The sequence below is a fragment of the Agelaius phoeniceus genome, chromosome 6 (genome assembly GCF_051311805.1).
Source record: "Agelaius phoeniceus isolate bAgePho1 chromosome 6, bAgePho1.hap1, whole genome shotgun sequence".
NCBI lineage: Eukaryota > Metazoa > Chordata > Aves > Passeriformes > Icteridae > Agelaius > Agelaius phoeniceus.
Window position 1 is genome coordinate 30,595,808 of NC_135270.1, and position 21,129 is coordinate 30,616,936.

General features: G+C 43.2%; 1 protein-coding gene across 7 annotated transcripts in view; it reads left to right on the top strand.

Annotated features, from left to right (window-relative positions):
- The window catches only part of ACTN1 (actinin alpha 1), an 86,042-nt gene that overhangs the window by 46,865 nt on the left and 18,048 nt on the right, over positions 1 to 21,129 (top strand). For 4 of the 7 annotated variants that reach the window (XM_077180309.1, XM_077180311.1, XM_054634412.2 and 1 more), the window contains 5 exons: positions 5,621 to 5,707; positions 6,234 to 6,321; positions 7,189 to 7,267; positions 13,100 to 13,181; positions 16,263 to 16,348. In XM_077180309.1, coding sequence (XP_077036424.1) covers positions 5,621 to 5,707; positions 6,234 to 6,321; positions 7,189 to 7,267; positions 13,100 to 13,181; positions 16,263 to 16,348 — 422 coding nt within the window. Of the gene's footprint in view, positions 1 to 5,620; positions 5,708 to 6,233; positions 6,322 to 7,188; positions 7,268 to 13,099; positions 13,182 to 14,822; positions 14,909 to 16,262; positions 16,349 to 21,129 lie in introns of all 7 variants that reach the window. The other 3 variants (XM_054634409.2, XM_054634407.2, XM_054634408.2) reach the window with 1 other exon arrangement.

Here is a 21,129-nt window from a genome sequence, read left to right on the forward strand (position 1 = left end):
GCATTCTCTTGGGGCATCTCCAAGACCTGTACCCATCCTATGGTTCATTAGTTCCATGTCAGATCAGGCAGATTACCTCAGCCACTGCAGGTGCTCATGTTTGCCTTACCAAAATCTTTACCTCAGCACACTGCTTTAACTTCATGGAGACTTTGGGATAACTTAGGACATTGCAGATGCCTCTTCACTGTCTTTGGTATTGAAGAGCAAAATACAAGAGATCAATGGCTGAATTATAATGATATTTTGCATGCAAAACTTTCCTTCAGATTTCTCAGCTTTTTCAGCAGTAGCAACCTGAGGCTATTGTTGGCAGTGAATATTGTTTATGGAAAACAAAAACACATCTAAGGTCATTTTGTGTCCTTACAAAAAGACTGATGCATCCAGTGTCTGATACAATAGTCCATATCTGTATAGGACCCTTTTCAGACTAGAAAACTGGAAGCTGGATCTGGACCTAGATATGGTCTACCTTAAATAGCTCCTTAAAATTTTCCAGAGTATAGCTAACCCTATCTTTCTTTCTTCCTAAATTCCCCTTTTTTTCCCCTTTTGATTCTGTTCTCCATGACACTAGTTTCTTTTCGTCTTCTTCTGAGGGATTTATGTTTTTAATCTCCTGAGTCCTGTTCCTGAGTCAGCTGTGACTGCATCTCACAGCACTTAAAAGTCATTTGCAAGTCAAGTGATCTGTGACCAAAGATCACCAGGGCCCACTTATTCAGTATGGACTAACAGCAGTCACCCTGTTCAGAAATAGGCTGTGAAGTGCCATTTTGTGACAGAAGTATGATCCAGATCAATCTGAATAGGGATCTTGAACTCCCCTGCCAAATGTTTCCTGGCTTTCCTTTGTCCTGGTGCCTATGCAGCTATATCGACAATACATATGGCTTTCTTTAAACTACCAAAGGTGGCAAGGCACTGCAGTTTAGCCTAAGCTTAGTTCTGATTTTTATACAGAGTGCTTGGGCCTGTGCTGTGATGCCTCTCAGGCCATGTGAGTGTGGTCACAGCATGGACTTGCCCGCCCCAGTGCCTGCCCTTGCACACAGAGCGAGCCCAGGCCACTCTGCTTGTCACCAAGGAGCACAACCTGCTGCAGGGACTTCTGCCCAGCCTGTCAGCCCAGGGGCTTGCTGGGCAGTAAACTGCACATCAGCTATAAAAATTGAATTTACTTCGGACAGCATGGAAGTTTATTCTGTCCATGAAAGGGATTATGAACCTTTCTGAAGCATGAATTTTAGGGACTTTTTTGGGGGGGTTGGTTTTGCTTGTTTTAATCTAAATATTTTGTTAGCCAGAGTCCATAGAATCAAAGTATGTTGTGGCATACAGCAGATCTGTGAAATCTGGATCAAGGAAGACTTTAGCCAAATGGTTTTCATCTGCTTTTAAATCTCACTGTCATCTGACACCTCAGGATCCTTCTTATGCTGTAATAGATTCCATATTCATGTCAAATGCTCCTGGGACTTAACAAGCTGAATAGGTCAAGTATGTCACCCTAGGACTGGTTTATTTTTACCTTAAATCTGCATAGAAAGTTGCTGTTTTCTTAAACAGATCTTGCTTACTTCAACATACAGATAACTTTGGATGAACTGACCCCTATTCTCACCTGCACAAGTAAAAGGAGAAATAAAGCTGAAGGATTTCAGTGATTGCAAAAGTCCCATCATAAAACACCTACTGAAGCACCAGGCAGTGCACAGATACATTTATTTCACTATTAAAAAAAGGGGAAGGTAGGGTCTCTCTATGTCAGTGAGTGAAGCATAGCATTTATTTGTCCCTATGTCCTGTCCACTCTGTTAGGGACTTGAAAGTTACACCCTCACTAACAATGCCAGCTGTCTGTCCTAAATCTGACAGGACCATCAGGAGCAACATGCTTTCTGAAGACAGGAGCATGGATAGTTGTCCTGCTGTATTTGGCTTTTGTTTGAAAAACGAAGTGCAGAGCAGCCTTTATGTTGTCACCATTGTTGTTGTAGGTCTCCAATTCCCAGATCATAATGCTATCCTGCCAATTGTTCATGCCCTGCAACTTCTTCTCTCCATGGGGTAACCAAAGGCTCTGCTCTCATGGGCAGCTCAGAAGTATCTAGGAGGGGATAACAGTTTCTGTATTGCTGATTCTGCTTCTAAATATCCATGGTAGGAAAGGAAGCGTAATAATTTTTGCATTTTTCAAAATGAGTTCATGCATTTAAAAGAGGTGGTGGCATTTCAAAAGGCATGTCTCTGTGGCCAGCCAGTACTGTAGTTCTTGCAGTGATAGGAGCTGGGTAGAAGCATATTCACTGGTGCAAGAAATTTCCTTCTAGTGGGTGCAGATGCTTCATCAGCTTTAGCCAGCAATTGATCAACCCTCAAGTTGAATGTAAATCACATTGATAGCATGTGCTTGTGCTGCTGTTCCTTCAACAGCTGCTGGTGCTGAAGTGCACACAGTGCTTGCAGAGGCCCTGCCTAGAAAGAGCACTTGGAAAGCAGAGTCAGGCTTTTAGAAAATACTGTCTGATTCCAAGCTTTTTAATACGTGAACTGCTCTCACATTACTGAGTCTTCCTTATATCAGCAGGGACCAAGCATACTGTCTTTAATTAGACATTAGATTGTTCTGGTTTTATAGTGTTGTATTCAACTTTTTAACAATTCTTATGGAGTTTCTTTTTCTTCATCACCAGGAAGCAGAAAGCTTCATGCAAACCTGTTTTGCAGCCATGTTTTTCGCTTTTGTTTCTTGGCCTATCCTACTGTACTAGAAAGAGACTGGATCAGATGCAGGGTGGTGAATTCTGAAGGAAAAGGAGGTTGGCAGTAGGGAGTGCCGGGATGGAAGACCAAGTGAGTGAGGGCCAAAGAGCATAGAGTCTTCTGATCAGTCGGGTTGACTTTGTAACCAGGTTTCCAGGAGAAGATTTTTAGCACTAGGCCATTTTGTCAAGTCTATTTCAAAGAGCAACAACAACAAAAAAAGAAAAAAAAAAAAAAGAGGATTGTGTAGCTTGTTAAATGTGTATTCTGGGATGGATCACTCACTAATCTCACTGACTTCAGTATCTGCTTGGTACATGGTGGTACTGTGTAAAGTAAAATGACATGTAGAGATGAAGTAGTAGAAATATTCTGGATTTCCTCCACAACAGCTTTGTTTTGGTGCACTGCTAAAGAATATTCAGATATGGGAACAGGGAGCACGTCTTTCTTTTTAAATGGGTTGTGCTGTGAAGAGGACTGGGAAAGAAGGGATGCTTCCACCTTAATTCCACCAGCTGACTTTATAAAACCAGAATTTTAGAATGTGACCAGAAGGTAGTGCTGAGTTCTTATGTGATGTTAGCGACTTTACACTGTCGGTTTTATATAAGTGTCTGGACCTTTATTTCCAATTTAAATCCATGGAGCAGTAATATTAATTACCTGTTTCAGCTCACTGATTGATTTATTACTATTCATGAAGCATTTTCAGCATTAAAGTATTGTCATCAGATTTTAATCAAGCCCATTAAAGAGCTCCATTTAGTTTCAGGTCTTAAATATATCTGAGAAGAGTCCTGCCAACTGTTGGGGGCTTTACAAGCACTGGATTTTTTGATTTTTGAAGATCCCCGTGATTATCAATCACTTTAACAAAACAAACAAGCTGAAAATACAGGTACTTTCTTGTATATTTTAGCTGCAGTATCTCAGGTATTTGTAAAAATAGCGAGGATTCTCCTTCAAATTGATTGCAGTGCTTTACTGGAGGATTGAAGAATACAAAAAGTACAGAACTGAATACACTTGCCATTGTATGACATTTTCTTGCATCAGCCTAGCAGACAACCCCCTGACCTCAAAATGTCTGTAAAAAATTAATTTGCGTGAAAACCGTCAACAGGCAAACACAGTTTTTTCATGCCAGCAAAATAACTGTAGATTTTTTGTACTGAACTGAAAAGTTATTGGCTGTTTAATTCTGGGCAAACTGATGACCCAATAAGAGATCTTAGTACTCTGAAGTTTAGAAAGGAGCAGAGACAGAGTTTTACTGCAGTAGAACAAGGCTGCATGTCTTGCTTTCTGTCTTCTGCATCTGTAAATCACTAATTCGCATGTATGTCTAAGGACAGTAGATCTTATAATTCTGATTTACACTGGAAGTTGCTTGACATGTATCTCTAAATCACAAGTTTTCAGGAGTTTGGACACAATTTCTGAAAATCTGTTTCTGGGGTGTGTGCTGCTGGTCTGTTGGTTTTGAATACAAGAGGTTCACATTTTGAATTTTTTTCATGAGAAGAAAAGCATTTTTTAACAGCTTAAAAGGAAAGATTAAAATATTGTTACTTTTGTGGCACAATCCAGACAGGCATCAATTGCCTATACCACAAATTGTGCTTGCCCCAGAACCTAATTCCTGCTGGGCAGCTTTATGAAAGAAGTGGCATGGAGGAGTCTACAGTAGTACAAAAATGGTTTCTGACAGTCTTCTTGGGACTTGAATTATTCTACCTCCAAACATTTTCTTACTGAAAATACTCTTGTGGCTTGTCATTTATTTGTGAAAGATCCTGCCATATAGGGACCTGTCAGAGAATGAGTAGGAGAAAACAGCTCAGCTGGTTTCACTATCCAAAAATGTGAAGGCTGTAAATTCTGTAACTGTGTGTGTGTCTATATATATCTGTGGAATTTTTGTAGATGTTGAGGATCAGTACTTGAGACCCATCTGCTCACTGTTTGGCTCTAGTCCATACATGATGGAAGCTTCTTTCTGGGCCAACATTGCCCCAAGCACTTGTTGTTCTCAGGACCTTGATCCTTCATCCTAAACAGATCATAGCTCACACACGCAAACAGTTGCCTTGTAAAACCTCCAAGTTGTTGACCCTTGCTCATTTATGCTGTGGAATCTAATGAGCAGTAAAGCACAGTCTGCTCACAGTCATGGTTTATGTTATGTTCTGTGCTTATTGGTTAGCATGAGTTCTTGGTTCTTCTTCCACCAGGATGTGTGGACATTGAGAAATTGTCCTTTGGCAATTACATGACTGAAAGAAGTCCTGTACAGGAAGTGTGATGTATTTAGGCTTGTTTGAAATTAAAATGTTTATGGTGTATGGTTTTCTTGGTTGTATCTTGTTCACAGGACAAAACCAGCTGTCAGAGCTCATCTGCTCTGGGAATTGTCACTGGTTCTTCTGGCCTATTTATGCTGGGGCAGTTCTGTAGGTGACTTGGAGTAGATATGGGATAAGAGAAGTAAGGCTTTTCCTTTTCCCAATTTGGCTTCTCTGACTTCTAAGTAGTAGTAATTATACCTGAGGAAGGTGCTTTTAGGCCTGTGTGGGGAATTACACTGATCTAAATCAGTGCTTATTCCCAGTCTTTAGGATCATCTGTGTCTGTTTTGCTCTCAGCATTGTACTGCAAAATCTGATTACGGGGTACTGTACCTATCAGCAGAGCATCTGGGAAGGCAGGGAAAAACAGTTTTTAGCAGGAATTCCGTTCCTTCCATCTGCAAAAGGGAATGTTCCCCAATGCTCCTGTTTTACAAGGATTTGCAGTTGCAACTTTATGTCTATTTCTTATCTTTCTACCTTTTTTTTTCCCCCTACAGAAATCGTGGATGGCAATGTTAAAATGACCCTTGGAATGATTTGGACCATCATCCTTCGTTTTGCCATTCAGGATATCTCAGTTGAAGGTAAATTTTAGTTCTTTCCTGACACTGTTCAGTAATGGACAACTGGAGTAACTAAATGGCATTGCCACTTAAATGGCCCAAAATGCCCTCTTAAGTAAGTCACTGAAGGATCCTTGGGAGCTACCCTTCCCAAGCTGCCCTGACATCTCATGAACATTTATGGCCAAGCTCAAGCACACTGAGATGAGTTTTTCAGATGCTTCTCCTACAAGAGATTTCAAGGGTAGCTCAAAAGGATGACTAAGCCTGAAAATAAACTTATCACTTAAGAGTCCTGCAAGACTCTCTAGTTCCAAAAAGCTATCTCCTTATTACTGAACTTCATTAAGAAGATAATAGTAACAAAACTATCCTAGTAGACTTTTCCAAACAAGAAATTCTCTGACAACTGAAGTTTAATAAAGCACAATTTAGTGCAGTCTCTACCAAAGAGGATTTGGTGACGGCTTTCTAACATATTCTCCAGAGACTCCTGTTTTCTAAGAAAATTAGTTAATTGACGTGTTTTCTTTCTTTCTTTCCCTAGAAACATCTGCTAAAGAAGGACTTTTGTTATGGTGTCAGAGGAAGACAGCCCCCTACAAAAATGTAAACATCCAGAACTTCCATATCAGGTGAGTTACAGGCAAGAACTTAGCTTTACACTCTGTGTTATTTTCCTATGTCTGTCAGTATGTTCAACAATATTCCTGGCAGACCTCCCATGGCAATGCACGTGCACATTACACAAATAACAATGTGGTCCAGAGAGATGCCTAGGAAGCTGAAGGCAGAGGTTCTAAGAGGATCCAGGTACCTCATTCAGGTTACAGTTGCTCCTTTCATAAAGTTCTTCAGGGCATTAAGTCCTCCAAGAGCAGCATTTGTGGCATGGGCTAAACAAGAGAGCTTTTGCTCTGTGAAAACTCAGAATGCTTTAGCAGCCATGACAAAAGGACTGCCTCCTAACTTCTGTAGTATGGCAGAGCTGGGAAGGAAGAAGTGGTTCTCTTGCTCTGCTTTTCATATTTCCAAGCTGGCAGATGTTCCAGTGAGCCTTGTATGAGCCATACAAAGTAAAGCACTTCTAAGCCTAACTGCCATCAGTGCAGCTGGCTGGGGATATCTGCCTTTTCCCTAAGGAATGTCCTTGTTCCTCCTTTATGGCTTGGGTCTACACCTTTTTTCAACCTTGAGCTCGTGTGCTGCACAGGACACGCACAGAGGGTTCAGCACAGAGAACTGCCAAAAACAGGGTCCCAAGGTCCTCAATGGGCAAGTCGTAATCACAACGGATTTTTGTAGGGGTTGAAAGGAATCTTCATTGCAGTCTCATGCACGTACAAGATACCTCTCATTCCCAGCACTTACAGAAGCACTCTTAGTTGGAAACTAAACCAGAATTAGTTGTCTCACTGCCTTGGTGCCTTCCCTCATGCTCACCACTGTGTGTCTCCGTGGCTGAGCAATGTTCATTGTTCTCTCTTGTGTTTCTCTCATAGTTGGAAGGATGGCCTTGGTTTCTGTGCTTTAATTCATAGACACCGTCCAGAGCTCATCGACTACGGCAAGCTACGAAAGGTACAAATCCATTTGTCTATCAGACCAGATGCTTGGCACCTTAGAAGTAAAGAAGGAAAAGAATTAGCTTGATAAACATAATTGGAGAACTTCAGCACAAGCTGGCAGTTGCAGGACTGGGGGGGAAGGAAGGAGGGATGAATCAGTACATTCAGGCTTCTTGGTGAAGCGTGAACTTAATGAGCTTCCTGCTTGACTTTCCCTGCTTTCAGACTGCCTTGTATGAGGCACACGTGCCCCAGTCCCAGCTGATGAGCAAAAGCTGGCAAACTCAGTAACACCAAATGTGAGAATAGTTCTCTGCTAATGTCACAGACTAGTGAGTCAAATCAGGCTTAACATTTCTGTGGAGAGCTGGATAGAAACCAGTTATCTGGTGTTCAAAATGCTCATTGAGGGGTTTGTGTGCCCTCACTGGACACTGTCACATGCTTCCAGCTTAGCACTGAGTCATCTGCAGTGCTTCTGGGCTTCTCCTAGTATGTAGGTATCAGGTGCCAAAAAAGCATTTGTCAGGAAACTCGATTTTACTTAAATACTTGTTCTGGTAGCATGATACCAAGCTGCTCCAAATTTTACTCCCTGTGTGGTTTGGAGACAAGATTGCTGAATGGATGATTGCAATAACCACTTAGTGGTTTATGCTGCTCCCAGTGTCTTGACCCAGCAGTGCAATAGAAGATCAAACTGGGTTCGTGTCCTACTGGCGTTCCTGAAGTCTGCTGAGATCCACTTTCACTGTATCTGTGCCCATGTCACCAAGAGCATAGTTCATGTACCATTGCTGGGGCTAACACAAAAAGCTTGTCCATCAGGTCTCCTGCTGGACTGTGTGTTTTAAGTGCATGTGTGCTTGGTGTTAGCTAGGGAAATAAACATCACCAGCAGACCTGGGCTCCTGGATCACCATGGAAATGGACAAAATGTAAATGACCTAATCAAATTAGCATCCCAGAGGCCATAAATTGTACAATGCCTGATCTACTTTTCAATAACCTTATAGATATTTACTGTCTTCCAGAGCAGTCAGTTTTTCTGATCAGTTTTAGTGTCTGGAGTCAGCACAGGGAGTAAGACTGTACCTGTTTACACAAACAGCAGCAAGAAGAAAAGGAATTATTAGAGTAACATTTCCGTGCCTAATGTTGGGAAAATAACGCAGCTAAGCAATGTGTGCCTGACAAACCCAGGCAGGTAAATGCTGCAGCACACTCTGTCACCGCCAAAGCCAAGCGAAAACAGAGTGAAGGAAAGTGAGTTATTTGTTGATATTGACTACAGGCTTTTTAGGGTGAAAAATAGTGTGATTGTTCTAGCCAAATTCCATGTACATGAGAGGGGATTTTTCCTATTTGGAGTAAGATTAAATGGAACCTGCATCTTTTGATCTCTGCTTGCTTTTGATTCCATCCTTCATCTGGTTCCCTCCGTCCTTCTGAAGTCTTCTCACACTCTCTGTATCATTTTTATTGTTGTTCTGCCTCAGTTACTCTGAAGAGGTGAGATTAAATGTATGTTGGAGAACTCTACAACAGCTGAAATCTTGAGCAAATAGCTGGGAGGAACTTAAGAGCCTAGTCCTTAGCTATGGCAGTTGATGTGTGCTGAAGGGAAGGTAACCTTTGTTATGCTAGATATTTGAAACCAATTGTGGTATATATAAACACAGAGGAGGCTGCTGAGAGGCAGCCACTGCAGTGGATAGTAGGTTAGAGATCCACCTCAAGTTCTCTTCCAGCTCTAGGGAGCAATTAGTGGCATCTCAGTTGTGTGTGCCTTTGGCAATGCTGTGTGTGTTTCTGTGTATACACATACACAGAAATCTATGAGATAAAGAGGTGAAATCAGTCCAAGCTGTCCAGAGTTCTGCACTGTACTTCTTGTTTGGGCAGCATTCTTCTGCAGCTTGTGTTTTCTGCTCTGTCACAGGGGCTGTGTCTAGGCTACAGGCCTGTATTGGCAGTGTACTTGCAAAAGGTAGCCAGCCAGTGTATAGCCATGTATTTTCCCAAAATTTAGCAACTTCTTTTGTCAGCACTCTTTTGTATTGAGTTTGTTCCTGGCTATTTCTCCTATTCTAGCTGTATTAGGAATAAGCACAATTCTTTTCTGCATACAGGCACTGCCTAGCTAAAGTTATTTGTATAGTCCAGGCCTCAAAACAGCAGGGACAAGTCCAGCTTGGTGTTGGTGATTGCCTGACACCCCAGCTAATTGGTAGATAGTTTCTATTTAGTGCAGATCTGTCTGCTATTATTCAGCTCACTGTGGATAAGGTCTTGGGATTCAGCTCATGGTCTGCAAGTGAGAGGTATGCAGAGGATGGGGTTTCCCTTCCTCCTTGGACCTTCACTGTAGCTCAGCTGTGAGCTACATCTAAGATACTTCTGTCAGTGTTGACAGTGATTGACTGCTGGCTCTGACACCCCCTCATATACCACAATATGTATAGAACTGTGGTCTGTGTACTGCTGTGTTATATACAGATATTTCTGAAAACATGAGTTTTGGATTTCTTTCTCAGTGTCTTCAGTTCTGGTAGATATGGTAAGTGCTTGCTCTCTCTGAATATTCCTTTCCCTCCATCTCCTTTCCTGATTGCTAGTTAATGATGATGTTTTTTATGTTACATTGCAATAATTGCCTTGGCAACCTTGTGGGCTGCAAGGACTTGGAAATAGCTGGAGGAAGAGAGGAGTCCCTGCATGAATTAGGGTTGAAAGATGAAGAGCCGTGATAATCTTTAGTCAGCAAAAGCAGAGGATGAGCCAGGTTGGCATCTGTCTAGGGCAGGTTTGCTGTCTGCCACCACTAAAACAAAATACCTCCTCCATGGTGAAGCTATAGATTTCCTTGTGGCTAGCTCAGCTAGAGTCTGGCAAGTTATTGTTCCTTTTCATGCCTCTGCCATTGCTATGTTCATGTAAATGGAATTGCAACCAAGACACCTCCGCAGCCTCATATGGGTCAGTGCTCTTCTGGGTGTGTGTTTCAGCTGTGGAAGGAATCAGGGGACAGGTGGCTTGTCTTTTGTTTGATCTGCTGTGTTTGGGTCCCTAAAGTGTGCCTGCAGCTGTGGTGCTTCAGTGTGAGGCTTGGAGCTGCCTGGCCAGTCTTTATTACATTGCCCCTTTTCACGGGCATCAGCTGAAACAGGTGATTTGAAATAATGATTAGCTGATGTACAGTAGGATGGAACTGAAAGTGGTGGAATTGGGAGGAATTTCATAGGGCTTGAGTCCCTAGTCTTGGAAAAGCCCCGGGGCACCCTAACTCATGCACGAAGAAGCAAAATTGTTGGGATGAGCTGCTCCACTGCGCTTGAGGGGTGAAGTTTTTCCTGCAGGGAGCAGAGTCTTGCTCGAGTGTAGCTCTCTACTCGTCTCCAAGTTAGTCTTGGACTTAAGTAGCTTGCTTTCAGTAGTGCTATCTTTAGTTTCATTCCCTAAGAGATATTGTGATCACACATCTTTCTGCATTTGAAGTTGAAACTGCAGGCTTTATCTAGGTGAGTCTCCAGTTTCCCAAGTGTTAAAAATTCCAGCCCTTCCTTTGGGACTGCCCAAGCTCAGTAAGTTTTCCCATCAGGAAACCTCTCCCAGCTTTCAGCCAAAAATTTCTTTTTAACCTTTGGCAAGAGTGCTCCTGGTGTTGTTACTTGCAAACTGATAGGAAAGCTATCTGCAGGGAGAAATTTGCTCCTCCTTTTCCTCCAGGAGAGGCTGGCAGATCTTCATGCAGCTTGCTCAGATGGGTCTATGCTAAGGAGGGGTTTGTGTTAATACTAAACACTCTGTCAGGGTGTTAATAACCCTGATGGTCACGGTCAGCATGGGGTCAAATTTGCTACACAGTGGTGACATTTCTACAGAAATAGAAAATGGCACATGTACTAGGGGAAGACTGGCAAGGGAGCTGCCACTTGGCATTTCTGCATGCTCCTGCACTTGAGTGAAAGAAAATGTGTTATTTTTTTTCCTCCCTAAATGAAGCTAGGGCTATGTCTACACTCAGTGAACAAAGTAGGTTATATACCACCTAGTCTCACCTCCTCAGATAAGGCTTTTGCTTATGCTGTGGGTTCACAGAGGTTTCTCCACACCAGGCACAACAGACAAGTAGGTTGGAATTGAAGTGGTTCCTCTAATTCCATGGCATAGGATGGTTCCTTGTAACTGGAGAATAGTAAAAATCCACTGCTCAGCTCTGAAGATGTGGGTGTAGATAAATCTGATGTAGTCACCACTGAAGGTGTATTATATAGGAGTATAAGAATTTGACACTATATCATACTGTATGTGACAGCTGCTGGCTTCATCACAGCATGCCTGTGCAACATTACCTTGCTTAATATTGACTTGTTCCAGTGGATTTAGTACAGATCACTGTCTGTTTTAGTGGCCTTTCTGTGTGATTTACTTTGATAGGTGAAACATTGTCTGAGAGAGACATTCACCCAAAGGAATATGTTGCTGATACTGGATGCCAGTCTAATACGTGCTTGATTCCTAGGAAAATGCTGCAGGAAACTGCTTTTCAAGCAGCTCAGTTTCCTAGTTCATGGAGGCTGTAATCTGAGGGCTACATAATGACCAGTGCCATAAAGGAAGTTTTATTCTTGCCCTTACCCTGTCTGCCCAAGCCTGCCTAGCTTCATCTTTCCTGCTGGGTGTGTTCAAAGGAAGCTGCCTATTGATTAGAGTTGAGGCACAGCTTAATCTTCCAAGTCAGTGCAATAAGCAAAGGCACATGGTTCAGCTAGAAAATAAACAGAGCATGGATGCTGCTCTAGAAAGAAGGTGAAATAATTTTACTACCTTTTTCCTGGTTTTTTATGTGGGTCACAGTGGGAATGGCACAATGACAATATGGAGAGTAGCACCCCATCTTTCCTCCCTCCCAAAAGACACCAAACAAGATGGCTGAACACTAGCAGTTTATGCACAACCCAGTAGAAGCCACATGTCTCAACAGTAGAAACTGATAAAGCAAATGTCATTTGTCACCTATGAAGTGGGTTGATCCTTCAGAATAGTGAAGTGTCATGGTTGTACAGGAATATAGGAACAAGTTGCTATGAGAATCTTACACAGGTTGGCAAGTGTCTTGTTGCTGATTATTATTATGTTTGAATGCTGGACACAATTTTCAGAGTCTTTCATTTTCAATGACATTTGTTTTTCATGTTTTCTTGTGTGGCATTTTAAAATCTCTAGAAGGTTTATATAGAGAGGAATAGAAATGTACTAGGGAAATTACAAGACCTGTGCAGAAGGAAAAGCCATACTCAAGGCAAAATGGGTACTTTTATATGTATTTATTCTGTAGAGATTTGTTGGAACATTTCTCCTCCTCCCACTCAACTAGTGTTCAACAAACTGTACACTAGCTAAGGACAGCACCCATTGCAGATGTTGTTACTATTTTAGTATTGCTTAGATGTTCTAATAGATACATGGCTCTGCAGTTCTTTAAAATGGAACTTGCAAACCCAATAGAAGCATGACATGTAAATGTGAGATGTGGTCTCATCATTTACTATCAGTATGATGTGAAGCTAACATTACTTATAACTGGATTCAAGACAAAACACATTATTCCTTTTTTTTTTTTTTTTTTTGCAAGTGCATAGACTGTATGTTGATTATCATACCAAAAGTCCCCAGGCTCTTCTTTCAAAAGGAAGCTAATTGTTTCATCCTGCTGCATGAGGCTTCACACACAATTTTTGTCTGGCAAGCATAGTTGCCTGAACCAAAGCTCTTTCTGAGAGAAATGCTGTGTACCTTGTTAAAAGTTGCTGCTGACGCTCTTCCTCTGTGTCTTTCCCAGGATGATCCTCTCACTAATCTAAACACAGCTTTTGATGTGGCTGAAAAATATCTGGATATTCCGAAGATGCTGGATGCAGAAGGTAAAGTAGACTCCAACAGCTTTTAACTTGTTTTTTCTCAAGAAATTTTCCACTCTTCTAGGTGGAGTCCTTTTGTACAAGATTCCAGTAACCTCTGAATGTTCCCTGCATGACTGTGTAGTAACTGTATAGGGAAAAAGTTAAAATGGAATAATGAGTCACATATTCTGCTTCCCTCTTCCTCCTCTGTCCTTCAGTCTTTCGAGTCTAGCGTGGAGATCTTAGCTTGGAGTTGACACACAAGGCAGAGATGACTAACACCTGTCATCTGCTGACTGAAGTGTTCCCTTGCAATTATCAGGCCAAATACTGAGTTAGTGGATGGTGTAGGCCTGTGTTCCTTTTGCCCCAGGTTTTTTTTCCTGTGGTCTTTCTGACATTGATGGTATTTTTCCTTCTGAGGGCATGATATTATTATCATTATTATAGACTGCTTTTTCTTGACTACTCAGAAGTGTTTAGCATGAAGATTCTTCACTGACTGGGTCTGGAGACCAAGACAGAATTCTATGTTGTTCAGAGATGCTTTTGGTGCTGATTACAACTGCAATCCCTGAGGCCACTGGGACAGCAAGGACTACTTTTCAGAGCCTTGTCAGGACCAGCTTGGCAACAGATTTTGAAGACTGTAACTCTGGAGTACAAACACAGCCTGAAATAGTTCACTGGTTGTTGGCTGTTTGCCTAAAGTCAGTGGGCTTCAATGGTAGAAGCTGTATTTCAGACTTGAGTTGGACAGGGGAAGCAGTTAAACATTTTTGTTAAATCAAGGAGTGAGAGGAGCAAAGAGGAAAGGTGGGAATAGGACAGCCAAACCCAGTGAACCTGTATTTTAGTAACTAGGATGTTCATATTCAAAGAAGGTATTTCCCATCCCCAGAGATGAGTTTTGCTTTCCCTGCATTCATCATGCTGAGGTTAAAAAAAAATCATGAGGTCTCCAGTAAATTCAACCGTTTCCTGCCATTCTGTAGGAAATACAGATACCTCCAAAATAAGCGGATCTAGCTTCAGATCTTAGCAAAAGTAGCAGTGATGAAGAGGGCCCCTGGCAGGAGTTCTCACTGCTCTTTACTGATTTCTCTCCTCCCTCATGGAGTCAAGCTAATGTGCATTCCCCCACACCATTAATTCTGATCTCTGGAGGTGTTGAGTTTCCACTGAAACTAATGAAAGGGCCTTTTGAAATTCAAGCCATCATTGTGTTGAAATGGAGGAGGGAGACGTGGAAAAGAAGGGAGAAAGTATCTTTCCAGAAGAAGAGAACTGCACGGAGGAATTGCAATGTAATATGTCTATAAAAGTCATGTCATCCTGATGCCAGTTTGGGTTGATTCAATCCACCAATCACAGTAATGTTCTCAGGACGGGGAAGTGCTGTGACACAAGACATGCTGACATATGGCTGCCTTAGCCTGGCCAGACTCTGGAGGAAATTGTATGATGAGGGAGGGGAACCAGAAGGGTGATCCTGGGTTGTGATACACACACATCTCCTGGGGAACGCCGGGAAGCACTGTGGAATCGCTGTGACACGCCTGCGCCGCAGCAGGCCTCCTGGACAGTTGTGGTTCTACTACCCCTCCTCTGCTTTCCTCCCATCAGTTGATTGTGCTCTTAACGTGAGGTTTTTTTTGACAGACATTGTTGGAACTGCCCGTCCTGACGAGAAGGCCATCATGACCTATGTTTCTAGCTTCTACCACGCCTTCTCAGGAGCCCAGAAGGTATCGCAGGATCCCAAGCTCCCTCCACAGAGCACACCTGGTGCCGTTGCTAATGTCCAAACCTTTTTTTCTTTCTCTCTCTCCTCTCTAGCTACGGGCATCTTTATTATTATGTTCGTGGTAGAGTTGGCTGTTGGTTCAAAGTGGTGCCCCAAATATAATACACGGGGCAAGGAAGCCAGGAATCCCATTTCCCTCTAGTCAGCAGTACTTCCAGTGGCACTTAGGTATGCCACACTTTGGCACACATGCAAATTTAAGGGAGTGGGGAGCTCTGCCTTCTCCATTTGCCTTGTGAACTGCTGCCCTGATGGCCAAGAACCTGGACTTCTTGATCCTGGTAAATCTGAGCTAGGATGCTTGGTCTTAGAAAAAGTAAAGACCACCACATAGATGCTCTGCCCAGCAGGAAACTACAGCCTCCCCCCATGGGAAATTACAGATACCTATTCACTTTTTTTTTCTTTTTTTTTTTGTCTTTTCCAAAGATGGAGAAACAAAGCTGACTGAGGTTTTATGAAGGGTTTAATGAATGGCCAAAGCTTTATCTTTTGCCTTATGTATGCTGCAGGTTCCAGCACCCTTGCTTTAAGGTCTGAACTTGCTGCTTTCTCAAGTTGTGCCACAAATTCAGCCCCAGTTCACCTGGGGCTTATAAAGCATGTCTAACAAATACATCCACGGTGGTTTTGTAAACAGAGCATTGCTTATCATGGCAGAGATGCCTGGTTTTGTTCATTTGTTTCCTTTTTGTCCCCTCTTTTCTCATCCATGTTGGAAACCAGGCAGTTGAGTCCTCGCTACTTCTGGCTTAGCCATTTTCCTGTTGGTAATGGAGTCACTTAAGGAAAACATTTTGTGGGTGATACCTTGTACACATCTCTTGCCAAAACCAAGCAGCCTCCTGTACTTGAGTGCCGTAGAAACAGGCAGTGCACGTTGCAGCAGAGCAGCTCCTGTGTAGGAAGTGCACTGCGTGGGAAGGCTCTGATCTCCAGCTCCTTGGCGTATGAAGGGCCTCGAGCGCGGGCGTTCAGATCTCCAAACAACTTGTTTGCATCCTTGGGCCGGGCCCCCAGACTGCAGCTGTGAAGGTGCAGAGCCCAGATCCTCATCTCAGGAGCCCCCTGGATTGGGGGGTAGGGAGGGGTGCCGCTTTGAGCCACAAGCCAACACTGCTAGCCACCTTCTGGTCCGAATTCCCAGCTCTCCGCATGGAAGTCTGTTTGGCCTGTCCTGCAATGCATGATGGGAAGTTTTCTCCCCCTCTCTCACGCCACCCATGATTGTTTTGTTTTATCCTATGTGCTGCTTCTTACTTTATCCTTTCAACCTCTTTTCCTTCTCTGCACAGATATTATAGGCACGCTAAGGCCGGATGAGAAGGCCATAATGACCTATGTCTCATGTTACTACCACGCCTTCTCAGGGGCACAGAAGGTGAGACTTTACTGCTAACAACCCCTCCCTTCACCCCGCCCTGCCCATCTGTCCTCCAGCGAGGAATGCCAGACCCCCGTCCGCCCCAGGGCGTCTGCAGGGCAGCCAGTGCACCCAGTGATGCATTTGGATATGCCATCTGTAATCTTGCTGGAGAAGTGATGTAAATGTCCTTTTGGACACACTTGAGCTGCTCCTTCCCTCCAGTCTCACAGCACAGGAGAGGAGAAAGCATTAGGTAAAGCTGGCATTGGAAGATGAATGGATGTTTGCTCTGACAGAGGCAGTACCCTTTCAGTAACTAATGGGCATTGTCCTGACCAGGCAGTGCACCTCCAGAACTACCACAGTCAAATCTGCCCACTCCAGGAAATCACAGCCTGTCCCTCTTGGGCTGCCATCCTGCCTTCCACAGTCCACTAGGTCAGTGGTCTTTTCCTAGGCTGAATCATCCGTGAGCTGGTTACATAGCACTTTTGTGCTCCAGCCGTGAAGTTCATTTCTACCAGGCCTTCAGCTTTCCCAAATTCATTTCCATTCCTTGTTTCTCCCTTGTAATTCTCCTGTTTCCCAAACCACCTATATGTCTTTTTTATCTTTCCTCTTCCTTGCCCATTTCCATAGCTTCAGGCCTTCCTTCTTCCTCTGATTCCTCTTTACTCCAAAGTCTCTTTGCCTGACATCAGGATATTTTGAACTAAATATTGCAGATCACTTTTGGGCAAGCAATTTCCCAGCAGTCCTTTGAATGAAGGAAAAAGGTCAATTCTTTTCTCCCATGTCATTACCTGCCTGGGCTGTGGCCCTTCCACAAGATTACTGCTAGTTTCAAATAGGAGACTTTAGATCAGTAAAATCCAAAATCCAAGACTATGTTCTTCGTGTTACAGACAGGCCTTTTCTATTTGAAACACAGTCTTTGTGTTGCCCAGCTTGAGGGCTAATCTGACTCCAGGAAGATTCCATCTCTTTTGTGCAAAGTGGTGCTGATGGTCCCAGCATTGATTCAGTTTCCATGCTGATACTGGCTTTCAGAGGGTAAATGCAAGCAGTAGTTTCCAGGGAGCAGCTCTTTAGTTCAAGCTTTTTGTTCTTTGCCCAGTTTCATATAAATTACACGATACCGTCTTGTTTCCAAGGAACTGGGAATGTATCCCACGGCAGTGCAGTAGACTTGCCCATTTGGCATAATTGGTGTAGTCATGACTTTTCTGCTAGGATCCTGTGGGTTTTGGTTCAAAACACTCAAGACCAGTCTGCAAGTTCCAGCCAGCTGATACTTGCAGGAAGACTGTAGTTTCAGAAATCATGCCAGCCTCATGAAAAGGCCTGATGTTTGCCAGGTGCCCCTGAGGGACTGCTCCATGCAGTCTGCTTAACCTGAGGAGCTCCAGATGAGGAAACATCAAACCACAATATGAGGGGAGTTGCAGCCTGCTGCAGAAACAGCCATGCCACTTACCAATCTCTTCCTTTTCTCTCTGCATCCATTCCATGATTTGGAAACCTGTTCAGCAGGTTCCATGCTCTGATCAGCAATTTATGTGGATGCTCAGTCTGCTGGGATCACTGAAAACAGTCTTCTGCTTGCCTCAGGACCTAAACCACGTAGCTGGGGCAAAAACTACACATGAAGTGTCTCAATATTAACGTTTCAATCCCATGTAGTCCAACAGACTTACAGGGAAGATTTAATACATTATTCATTTTTTAGCAGTCCTAATGGGCCAGCAACTCAACTGTGCCCTGGCAGGAGGGGTACAGCTCTATTTTGGAGCTGCCCTGGTCATAAATTAGCCAGCTGCTAAGTGACACATATTCAAACCCGCAGGCAAATGCAAAGTGGTTGCTGAGTACAAGCCCCTGCCCAGATGTTACTGTGTTGCCACCTCATGCAGGGTTAGGTGACTTACTGTGATATCGCTCAATTTTTCATCCAGATTTTTCATTACTGCCAGCAGGCCTGAAGGGAGAGTCCCATGAACCGCTTTCTGCTTCTTTCATTCTCTTATCCTGAGCCTTTGAAGGTACAGGGTCCCCAGCCTGACTTGTGTATGTAGATGGCTGCTTTTTCTCTATGCCTTCTTTTAAATATATATATTTGTAGGTATACTTGCTTTGGTTGGTTTGCTTGTTTTCTAACTGCTTCTGACTTTCACACTAAATGCATGCGACTACTGGTTGGCTTAATATTTTGTAAACTTGTGGCAATTTCTAACTAATGTTTTACTGTTTTATTAAGAGATTGTGTTTGGTGTATAGTATTTTGGAGTGGTCCTCCGAGGCCAGAGGACAGCAGCAGCCAGGCATCTTCCCCTGAGGCTAGAGGACAGCAACAGGCAGGCATCCCTACATAGTGCACTGTGGGAATGCCTTCCTTCATGGTCCTCCTCAGCAGAAAGACTTGGATCCATGAACTAGAGAGACCGCAAACTCTACACCTGTCCTCAGCAGTTCAAGTTATGGTTGAGAAGTACAGAAAAGACAAAAGGCACATAAATTGCTGCCATTCAGTTTTTCATTTTGATTCCACTAGACAGCATGTGCATCGACACAGCAGCGTGGTATCAAGCAAAATGAGCTTGCCCTCCCCAAGACTCTGAGTGCAAGTACAGTGTGTCAGCACAGTGCTGCACTGAAGCTGATGAGCTCACACAGGTTCTCTGAGAATAAAGGTGTGCAGCTTCCAGAGCCCAGGATTCTGCATCTTCTCAGTCCAGCCCTGTGCCTTGTGGGCATCTTGGCTTTTTTGGAGTCAGCATGAACATCCTAAATGCATTGTTGCCTTTAGCAGTGTGGGGAAGCCAAAACAGCTTTTTCCACTGAACTAATGAAGGTGTAGGGGGAGCTGCCTTGGCCTCATGTAAACATCTTGGTGTGCCACTCTTTTACATGAAAGTGTTTCACTTTAGTTTTGAGGTTGCCATCACTGTGGATCAGCTCATTAGCAGTAGTGTGGAGGGTATTTGCAAAGGTTGCCTGAAAGCTCTGGCATCCTTTTTTCCTACCGTGCTCAGAGCACAGTGTAACGTGTTGCTTGTGATATTAATGGTGATTGTGGCCCCCAAGAGCCTTTCCTGTGGCTGCAGCAGCACACTATTGCCTGGAGCAGTAGCAGTTCCAAGGCAAGAACCATTGGGACACAAGTACTGGTGGGGGAAAGAAAGCTCTACACTCCTGCCATTAGGATAACACAAATAATGTCGTAACTGCTGACATTCATGGGGTCTTTTTGTTTGGACAGTTGTTCAACACACATATATACACACACATATTTAAACTTGGGCAGCTGGAGAAAGTCTATCATCAGATACATGTAAATATGCCTCAGTGGAAGTGGATCCTGCCTGCACAGCTGGCTGCTGCTGCAGTGAGCTCATGGGGTGTAAAAATAAGAAAGTTAAAAGAACACCTCTCCTGGAGTGATTGAGATAAACATTAGGTACTGCCAGTTCCCTGCAGTCACTAGGCATATCATGGTAGGGTTCTAGCAATGTCTTTTTCCTATACTATTTGGTCCCATGTCTATAGTTTTCTCTGAATATCAAAAAACACTCCATTAGAGTACAAACTTTAGTTAAAAATAGGTCAAAGTACAAGCTTTCTTAAATGTAACCATTGTTTGCACTTTTTGCAGGTTTCTTTTTAAGTGAAACTGCTCCTTTTTCTGTACAGGTCTCTCTGATGTGTTTTAAATTAGCTGATAATCTGTGTATCTCATAGCTGGTCCACTTTAGTGAAGGGGCAGATGACTGAATAGATGTTTTAACAGCTCCATTTCATTCTACAAATGAATAAGATTGCTATGTCCCCTGGGACCTTAGCAATCCATACATCACTGTGCAGCCTATGACTTTATTGCTATTTTTGCTGCTTCACATCAGCTGCAAAAATTAGAGTTTTTTTCTCAAATGTCCTTGAAGATTGAATAAACAGATAATAAAAGGTCTTTTAAAAATAGAAAAAGGTTGAAACGTACCAGCCATAAACTCAGCAAAACTTATTTTGGCATCAGTTCTAAATGTAGTTTTGAGGCAGGACACAGCGTTCACAGTTGGTTTGCTGTAGTGTTGCCCTCTCCTCCTTATTTGCACTCAGCCTCTGTAAGGAGTAGTTCTCCCAAAGGGGCCCGTGGGTACCTGTAACACCTTCCTCAGGCACCACGGTCACAGCTGCACTGTGCTAAGAGGGGTTTGAGGAATCCCCTGATGCATCACAGGGGCATCTCCTCAGGCTTTGTGGCATGGCACACACCATGGGTAATGATAAAGGAAGCTGATACCCCACAGATACATTCTGTGCAAGGATCAGCCTGCTTGTATGTCCCCCATGCCAGACACTGCTTCTGAGTTCATAGCAGGGATTTTTCTGCTCCTTACTTTCCAAATTCATGTTCTGACATGTTGAGCTCCCTGCAGAGAACCAGGTTTTGGTCTCACAGTGGAGAGAAAGAAAGAAAGAAAAAAACTCCAAACCTAAATAGTAGCAGTAGGATACTTTTTTATTGTGAGACTTGTTTTGGAAGAGTAAGCAGAAAGATCACCCAGAAAAGTGGGGGGAAAAGAAATCCTCTTCTCAGCTGGATCATAAGACTCTGAATATATGGTAGGTGTACGCTTCACCACGGAGGTGGCCCTGTAATCAGTGCCAGAAATATAGTGAAAACTGGAAGACAGTTCTGCTGGGCAGAATTTAAGATTAAGAGGAGTATCTACCATTTTATCTTCCAAACAAAATTAGGAGTTTTCTCATAAGTCTAGGTTATGGCTTAACTCTCTTTG